Genomic DNA, 10,020 nt, shown 5'->3' with positions numbered 1-10,020 from the left:
ACTGGCTTCCACACATGGACTGCCAGGGCACAGTATTTCCAGCTTATTTCTACCGCCAGTGGCTTCGTAATGTCTTGCTCTGATATCCTGTAGACATGCTGATAGTTGCTGTATTATTTTTCCCCTGCCTCAGTTTTTTATGGATCACTTGCTTTAGAGACACAACAAAAAAACGAACGTTACTGCTCGTGTTGAAAACCAAACAGCTGAAAATTTGAGCTATAAAGAACAGGTAATTATCTGGGTATTTGGTTTGCTCTTCCTCAGTCTCTCTCTTGACTCTTATAGATAAGTACGCTCAGTATCCATGCAAATGTTTGGCAGACAGTTCAATTCCTCTGGAAGAGAAGAAGGGGGGGTCTCTCTCTCTCTCTCTCCCCCTCTGTGCGAGTGTGTCTCTTTTCCTCGCTCTCTCTTTCCTTGCTGGCAGCCGCGTCTGTACTGTTGGCAGGAGAGACCAGAATAAAAACAGCAACACCAGACATAGAGGAGGAAAAAAAGCAAAGTGATCCATTGAAACAGAGTCTTTGCCCTTCCTTAATTGCATCGAGTCCCATATCTTTTCCCTTTTTTCACCTTTTTCCCCACTCTTAAAGACTTTGGGCTTGTGTTAATTAGCTAGGAGAGAATAAAACCAGCTGATCGGGATAGGGGTGGTGCATTTTGGAGCGAGATGGCTAACAGAAACATTCTGTTGCTCTTCTGTGGACTCTTCCTCTTAGCACTGATTCAGCCATCTCTTCAAGGAGGTAAGTGTGTGCTACAGGTGAACTGAGCCGTTATCCATGCTGCATCAATCACAGACTAAGAACAGGTGCAATTTTATTTAATACGTGCCGTGTTTTGCCTCAGAGGCATAACATTTCTTAAGTATTTAAATGTTTTCAGCTGTAAGGTATCAACGAGTGCTTTCACTTATAATACAGAAACTATATTTATCTGTTGCAATGTAATTTAATGTAAATTTATATGAAATAAAAGAATTATGGTAAGTGTTTTATCTAACTTTTTTTGGCTTTATCCCAGTAATAACTAAGACAGTTTTACAATTTAATTGCAATGTGTTTTTTTAGTTTGGTGCTTTAAAGTCACACATAATATAAGCCCCATGCTACAGTCATGAAAATTCAAGATTGTTTAGTCTGGCTGATCTTCTGCACATTTACTGAAGCCCTGAATAGTGATGTTCCATCACACTGCTGTTGAGAAAGGCTATATCACAGACAGAGAGGATGTTTTTCTTTGTATCATATTCATATATCAATTACTGCAAAAAAATAGAGGAGAGGTTCAAAAATGTCCACAGTTTGACCAGATATTTGTGTCCAATGGCTTTAAATTGTTATTGGGTTTAACAGTAAGAGATACTCCTGCATTATTAATGTATAACACTGCTATTAAAACCTAATCAGCCATTCATTTGTGTAGTTCTCTAAACTGGTCTGTCATGCATGTGTATTTTAAATGCATTTCAGACAGTTAAATTGCATTCTACACCCAGCATGTGTTTATATGGCTGCAGACTCTATCCTATAACACATCAGGACAAGAAGCTTCTCCAGCTGCTCCCTCTTTCTGTTAAATTTGCCCCTGATGAACACCCATGTGGACAGTCAGACAGTGTATGCGGGTGTCACCTTTACCTCTTTAACCAGGTCTTCATGTAAAGATAGATGACTGTGCTGTCCAGAATCCATAAACATGTAGATTTAAGGGGGTTAACTTCATGTGCAGTTTAAAGTTACAGCTTTTCTGTTTCAGACACAGAGAGAGAGAGGGGCTGTGGTTATGCCTTTCTCTCATTCAACCTGTGAGTTTGCTTTTTCTCCCTTTTCTGTTGCTTTAATTTGGTTTGTGTCTTGGCTGAGTTTCTCTGAGTTATTTAGCCCCCAACTAGAAAACATGTTTAGCATCTGGGCCTGGGTATGCGGGAGTGAAGTCAATTTAATGTTGTATTTATTTGCCTAAAAGTCACAGCTGTTTATGCTCCTTATCTTCCAGTGTCCTTTCAGATGCATTATGTTTATATTGTTAGATTCCTAAAAGGAACATTTTGTCCTTATAAAGTCTCATTTTTTGTGTGTGTAGCTATTTTATTGGCCTCCTCTAATTTGATCATGTTGACAAAGTCTACCAAGCCTGTTTTTGGTCAGGCCATAGATTTGTATCATCAAAAATGTATTTTGCCCTTCTTCTCTCTGCCTTAGCACATTTACCCTTTCATCTTTGTGCCAGCCACATTTCAGTTGAGATATTGAGGTGCATTCAGGCGAATTATGGAGCAGGTAAAGGAGCCAGCGAATATCAATATTGGCTTTGCAGCACAACTTTGATCTCAACCCATCCATATCAAACATTTCTGTGGTCCTCAAACTGGTTCCATCTGTGTCTGTGCACTCTGACTTGGGGGGTAAATGCTCTCTGCGTGGTCCAAGGGTCAATTATCTGTAAGTAACATGAACCTCATTAACACCCAATCCACTCCTTTAATGCCTCTGCACAGAAAACACCTCTGGTGAAATTTACCGTTGAATTGTGATTTAGTGCAAGGCTTGTCTGAATGCTTTCCGTCGACAAGTGTAAATGAGTTATGATCCTATAGGAAACATCTGGGAAGGGGGAGTATGTTAATAAATTTGCCAATTGTCATGTTACCCTATAACCATTAGCAGGTACTGTTTTGTTTGTGGATCCTTCCTCATGCAATGGAGAAGGCAGACTTCTCTTACATTCTACAAACAAACAACATCTTCCACATGGATAAATGATTTAATGTTGACAGATGAAAAATGTTGAAGCAGCTTGGGCTCAGTGGAGTTTACTTTTTATTGCTACATTTGATAACTGAATCAAACCCAGACGGTTGATAAAATTCCTTGAACAGATTCCTCCTTTTAGAATTTAATCCAGCCTATTTGTCTCTGCCATATTAAAATGAAGAGTGAATAGCTCATAAGATATTTGCAAATTCTTGATTACAACAATACTTTTTGAATTACTATTTTTTTTTACATTGTTAACGCCCAGAATTTTCAACTATACTGTCTCTCCATTTCTTACCTTGGCGATGTTGTATTCCTCCAAAAAAAACCTCAACAACCTGAATGGTGGACTTGTGCCACAGTCATCACTTTATTTTTTACGACGAACACAGTTTACCTTTTATCAGGCCAAGATACATTTGGTAACTTCAGGTAATATTTTGAAAAAAAAGTTGCAAATTGACTAGATTAAATTGGCAAATCTACAAGAAAAAAAGTCGCAGATTTAAGAGATTTAAAGTGGCAAATCTGTGCGAAAAAAGTCGCAGATTTAGGAGATTTAAAGTGTCAAATCCGTGCGAAAAAAGTCGCAGATTTAGGAGATTTAAAGCGGCAAATCTGTGCGAAAAAAGTCACAGATTTACGAGAAAAAAGTGGGAAAAAAGCAACTTTTTTCTCCCAGATTCACCACTTTAATGGGACAATTCTGATGGCCCAGTGGGAGATAAAAAGTGAAAAATAGCTGCTCTGTTCCTTCACAGTCTCCGAAAAATTAAAGAGTTTCTGGGATGTTTTCTTTCATGCCGCTGGAAGCCAGTTTGCCTCATTTGGCATTGACCAGTTTCAGCCCTGAGACTTCAGAGGAATTTAATACATTAATCAGTGACAGTGGCCTGGCTGTAGGTGAAGACAAATGAAAGCAGTGCAGTTTGGATGGCATGCCTTAGTTGTCACAAAACACTAGTGATGAATTGCAGCATTACTCCTGCATCATTGGTAGATACCCAAGCTGATTGTCTTGATTCCCCCAGCAAGTGGTGCTTCAAGCTTTATTGGTAGTGCGTGTTGCAGACACCTCTCTGGCTCTAATCCCTCTTCTGGCAAGGTTGAGTGCCAACCGCAGCATACTGGATTAATGTGAGCCATACAGGAGGCATCAGGGCTCTGTAGAGTAAATGGACTGTTTCAGCCTGGTGTCCTAGAAAGTAACTTCTCGTGCAATAAACCTGCGTTGTCAATTATGTTAAGAGGGAAACACATTTTCTACCAGATTATGTTTGTTCTTAATTTAACACAAAGGCAGTTCTAATCAAAGTCTAAACAAAGATTTTTGTGTTTAGAGGAGGTTTCGGTGGATGGATGGGTCAAACAAACACAGGACTTTCACCCAGGAGGTTGCAGTTTGGGTAACAAACATACTCCAACCAAACAAAACAGCAACCATGTGCATAAAACTGAGACTGTAATCTGGAAGAAAATATATTTCCCCTCAAATTTAGTAGAGAATACAATTCATGACAGTGTAATTTTTTAGGAGACAGGGTTTTCCATTTGAAGTACCATCCAAGCAGGGCATAGAGGTTTTCCTTCAGTGAGGGTTTTGTTCAATTTCTTCATCTTCTTTATTACCGGACCCACAAAAACATTTTAATTTGTTGATGTTGAGCGGTTTAGTGTAATTTGTAGCGAGGTGACCTCATTTGGGAAGGAGCCTTTTGGTTATACGCGCTGACTGACCAATGTTTGCTATTGTGAAAGCGCTGTTATTCCATGTATTCATGTCTTAGTCTGGCACGCATCCTGGGAAAGTGTTAGGAGATTGAACAAATCCATCAACGGTGTGCAGTTTTACATCAATGCATGTTGGCTGGCAGAGAAGTCACTTTCTGCTTTAAAGCTCCCAGCCAGAAGTGATTACTAACATTTTTCCTATCACCATTTTTAATGTAACTACTGTTAAGAGTATTGTAGGAATCAGACCGGAGCTTTGGGATGGGTGAGTTGTTTTAATAGACATGTAATTCAAATGGACTGCGCTGTAAATGTCTAGGGTGCAACTTCTTTGCACTATACTCGTCATTCTTTACAATCGGTAGTCTTACCTTTGTAAACCCGATGGACTGTAAAAAGTAATCCGTTTCCTTCATAAATGGATGACTGAATTGTAAGAATGTTGGATCACAAATAAGTCAAACGCCTACAGGTTTCTCACAAAGGCATCACTTTAACTATGTAGATACAGCATTAGCTCAGTTACTGTAAGGATATTCACATAGTGGTGAGTCTAGAAACAACAAATCAGCCCCTGGAGTCCATGAAAGCAGCAACGTATAAAATTTTCACAACGTCACAATGTAAAAACTAAACAATGTTGAGCAGTGCCGTTAACTTCCCTCTAAAGTACTGGCTTGGAACTCCATGCCAGTTTTTGTTTGGTGACGATAGACCAATAGAGATAAGGGCAAGCATATTTAGTATAAAAACATAGAACTAGAGGTTATCCTACTTTTACCTCATATAGGCCTACGTTATATTTGAAACCTTAGTTCACATTTGCAACATTTAAAATTCTTCACTGAGCATGATTGTGTTTTGAAATGTAAAAAGCATAATTTAATCAGATTTTGTGTTGTGTTCTATGTTTCTTTTGGGTTCAAAATGTTGATCCAGTAAGTCAAATCGAAAAAATAATCATCAGGTCATATAGGTTGGAGGAGGTTGTGCTGATAACAATTACAACAACATGGCACACTGCAAAAAAAGAAAAGTTGGGTGAACTCAAAATTTCAAGGCAACAAACTTCGATAAAATTTTAAGTTTTTACAATTAAATTAAATATTTTAAGTTTTGTTTTTGAATTTGCTCAACTCTGAATTTCTCTGGCACGATTGTAACGCCGCTATGAATGTTAGCTAATGTTGTGACCACAATTTTGAGTTAGCATTGATACGCTAATGGCTACTCTTGTAGCTGTAACAAGCAGCGCCGCTAGCATCAGTTAGCCACTAGCATCAGTTAGCCGCTAGCATCAGTTAGCCGCTAGCTTTCGCTAATGACCGAATTTAACAAAGAAATAAGAGTTAGCAGAACTATTGTCCTTGTTTTGAACCCCAACTTAAAGACATAAGTAACAACAACTCACCAACTTGTTTTTGAGCAGACAACTGGCTTCCTTACTAACTTGCTAACTTACATTATTGCCCTAAATGTCAGTAATTTATATTTCCAAGTTTTACCAAATTAAATCACTGTTTTAGGCCAAAAAATACAAGTTGGCTTTTTTGCAGTGCATGGTAAACATGTTTCAGTGGCAGAATGAAAAGGACAAAAAAGCCCAAGACTCCAAAGAGTTAATAATGTGTTAAGCTCTTACTCTTGGGTTGTGGATGAATGTCAGTGCTAGCATTTCCCAGTCTGATGTTTGGTCTGCAATCAACCACTGCCAAGTGTTCAACAAAGAAGCACATTAACTCAGATGATTCATTCCAGCCACTCTGCGAGCAGCCCTCACCAGGCTGTGAGCTGCTCGGAGCGCTCTCAGTGGGCCAGCAATCTGAAATGGCTCCTGTCAGGAATGTTTTCATCTAGACCTGCCACTGCCTGCTGATGAGCAAGTCCTTCTAGGTTTACAAACAAAATGAGCACAATGTTAGCATAAAAAATATTTTTAAATAAATGTAATAACTGATGAAAAAATATGGTAATAAAATCATATTTAAAAAATCATTTAAGTTGATTAAACAAATTACGTCAATATAAACACAATCCTCTGGCATGAAAACATTGTATGCTGTGTTGTATTAGTGTTAGTGCCCTTTTTTGTGGGAGAGGGTTGGAGTAAACGTGGCATCTTTAGGCTTCTGGCATAAATAAGTTTCTTTAAACCAAACAAACAAAACAATTTCTGTAAGTGTTTTGTTGAGTTTTAGCAACACAACTACTGGAGAAAACGTCCAGTTCTCACACACCATTAAATGTCCGCAGACTGGACTGGAAATATGATGGATTTTGTTTTGTTGTATGTTTTCCCTGTTCAATTATATAAACTGCTTTTGTCCTTGCCAGGATAACAGTGGAACTGTCAATATCTTGTCCATAAATCTGATTGATGATTGCTCACTTGGTGATGTTCTCGCTAACAATCCAGATGTTGGGACATAATATTTATTTCCAAAGCACAATTTATGTTTTGGAAACAAACACTTGCTTCATGTCCGAAACTCAATATTTCTGCTGTGAACACAGCAAAGTCGTATCGCTGCTATTTTCAGATGTTGCATTGGTAAATTTCAAATATTTTTGAAAGAGCTTAACCCTTTATCAGGCAAAGAACTATATTTGGTAACTTCAGGTAATACTTTGAGAAAAAAATTGCAAATTTACTAGATTAAAGTGGCAAATCTACAAGAAAAAAGTTGCAGATTTAAGAGATTTAAAGTGGCAAATCTGAGCAAAAAAGTTGCAGATTTACGAGAAAAAAAGTGGGAAAAAAGCAACTTTTTTCTCCCAGATTCACCACTTTAACCCTTAATAGGGCACTCATTGAAATACTTGCAAATTCTAAATTTCAACCCTAGAGAATATTGGAGGATATTACATACTGCCAGAATGTGTAAAAAAAAAAAACATACGAAAATAATATTTTGAAAAAAAAGTTGACGGGATTAAGGTGGCAAATCTACGAGAAAAAAATGTGCAGATTTATGAGATTTAAAGTGGTGAATCTGGGAGAAAAAAGTTGCCCTTTCCCACTTTTTTCTCGTAGATCTGCAACTTTTTTCGCGCAGATTTGCCACTTTAAATCTCTTAAATCTGCAACTTTTTTTCTTGTAGATATGCCACTTCAGTCCAGTAAATTTGCAACTTTTTTCTTGAAATATTACCAAATATAGTTCTTTGCCTGATAAAGGGTTAAGAGCAGATCACACATAGTATTTGGTGTGACATGTCGCCTCTCTGGTCTTTTTGACCCATAACAGTGTCAGTTCTACTGGTTAATATGGTCACACAAATCAGTTTCTGGAATGGAGTCATAATGTGAACTGTTTGTTCCACTAGCTTTTTGTAATTTCACATGGCTGATGGTTATCTTCACCCATGGCTTAGCTCTGAAATACTTACACTCCACAGCTGTTACAAACCCCTTCTTTAATTTCAAAGGCACGTCTTCACTAATTCTGTAATGATTTCCTGTCAGCTTCCAGTGGGCTGACTTCACCAGCGACACCCAAAGGCAAGCAATGGATCAATGATAGGATTGGACTCAGGTCTTCTTAGTCATTAAAATATTGCCATCTGTTGGCTTTGAGTTTCTTTGGCTGTGAAAACTGATGTTCTATTTCAGCGCAGCGTCGATGAGGTTAGGTTGTGTAACCCGGTCGTCAGAATAAAAACCACAGATACGCTGAATCTTGACGTATCTGAAGCACTGCAACACCTTCTTATTCCCTAGTCGTGACGCACTGGGTCGTAGTTTTAAACATGTGTGTAACATTATGAATTCCATTTCATTGTGGAGACATTTTCAATTAGGATTCTAAAGAAAAACCCAACAACTACTGGATGCAGTTACTTAAATGGCATAGTACTTCATTTAGAATGTGATGAATTTACATATGGGACTTAATTTACAGGTTAACTTAAATTTACTGACTCCTGAAAATCAGAAAGTCCCCGCCAACCACCTTAATACCAGTGGTGGAATGTAACTAAGTACATTTACTCAAGTACTGTACTTAAGTAAAAATTTGAGATACTTGAGTATTTCCATTTTATGTAACTTTATACTTCTACTTCACTACATTTTAAGGGAAATATTGTACTTTTTACTCCACTACATTTAGCTGTCAGCTTTAGTTACTTTTGACATGAAAATCATGATACATATAAAGGGATGAGATGTTTTTTTCTTTTTTTTAATTAAACCCCATAACAGTATATTGAGTCGTAAAAATGAGAGAAAATTAAAATGCTGCTTACATAAACGTATCAATACAAATAATCAAATAATATATTTAGAATATATAAAACAATCTGGGTTAATTCTGCATAATGAGTACTTTTACTTTTGATACCTTATGTACATTCTGATGCTGATACTTTTGTACTGTTACTTCAATAAGTTTTTAATGCAGGACTTTTACATGTAGTGAAGTAATTTCACAGTGTGGATTGGGTACTTTTACTCAAGGGATCTGAATACTTCTTCCAACACTGGTACTAGGCATGTGGCTTATTACTATTCAGTTTTTCATTTTTCCACCAATTGACACAATGGAAAAACTGACAAAAAAGTGAATTTACATGATCAAATAATGGGCAAATTATTACCTTTGTTCCTTGCACAGAGAAGGTGATTTCAATTTCCAACATGTTTATATCATGCAACTTCAACCATGACTGTGTGTACAGTCATGGTTGAAGTTACAATTTACACAATGTAAATTGTATAGAGTATGGCTTCCAATGTCCTTTTCCAACTGACTTGTATGGACATGATGTCATACATTTTGATGCTAATAGTTTTTTACTTTTACTTCAGTAAGTTTTGAATGCATGCCTTTTACTTATAGTGAAGTAATTTCACAGTGTGGTCTTAGTACTTTTACTTAAGCAAGGGATCTGAATACTTCTTCCACCACTCCCTAATACAGACACTAAAGGGTGCTGAAAACAATTCATGTCAACATATCTGTGGTCTGCAGAAACATACAAAGCCAACATTTTTTTTGTCTGGCGTCTGGGCTGAGGTTGGGGAAGTGTAAAAAGCCAAAGTGGAGTCAGGTTAAGCTGGGTGGAAGAAAGGGATGGACTCTCCCAATTTTTAATTTGTACCTTCTTTGATGCTCCTCACGCCCTCCTACATACTGTGGAAAATAGACAGTGCAAGGGGTGACTGATAGTGGGCCAGCTGTCACATGTCTGATAACGGGAGATGCGAGGGTGCCAGCAACCACAGTGTTTGCTTCACTGCACTGTTGCTCTGGGTTGCAGTATGATAGCTTTCCATTAACCAAACCCCCTCTACTGGGACAGTGGTTTTGGATGAATACAGCAAACAGTCGTTAGTCTGCCAGGACATTTTTTTATTTTATCAAAAGTGATGCCGATTGTGGTATGGAATTGTATAAATGGCAGGTGGCCGAAGTGGTGTAAACACATTACAGAGATGTTTTTTTCCTCAGGACTTCCTAAGTTTTGTTAGGCACAGCACTATCAACATGAATGGTAATGTACCCAAGTCATTTGTAAAGGACGG

The 10,020-nt window shown here is 37.8% G+C and overlaps 1 protein-coding gene across 1 annotated transcript in view; it reads left to right on the top strand.

Moving 5' to 3' along the window:
• The first annotated feature begins 508 nt into the window (after positions 1–508).
• LOC131970739 (elastin-like) overlaps positions 509–10,020 on the top strand; it is a 48,433-nt gene continuing 38,921 nt past the window's right edge. Inside the window, exon 1 of the mRNA XM_059332159.1 lies at positions 509–749. Within this exon, the coding sequence (XP_059188142.1) occupies positions 674–749 (76 nt within the window). The 5' untranslated portion in view covers positions 509–673. The remainder of the gene's footprint in view (positions 750–10,020) is intronic.

The sequence above is a fragment of the Centropristis striata genome, chromosome 4 (assembly GCF_030273125.1).
Source record: "Centropristis striata isolate RG_2023a ecotype Rhode Island chromosome 4, C.striata_1.0, whole genome shotgun sequence".
NCBI lineage: Eukaryota > Metazoa > Chordata > Actinopteri > Perciformes > Serranidae > Centropristis > Centropristis striata.
Note: the sequence above shows the minus strand (reverse complement) of the source record. Positions and strands in the feature narration are given on the sequence as shown.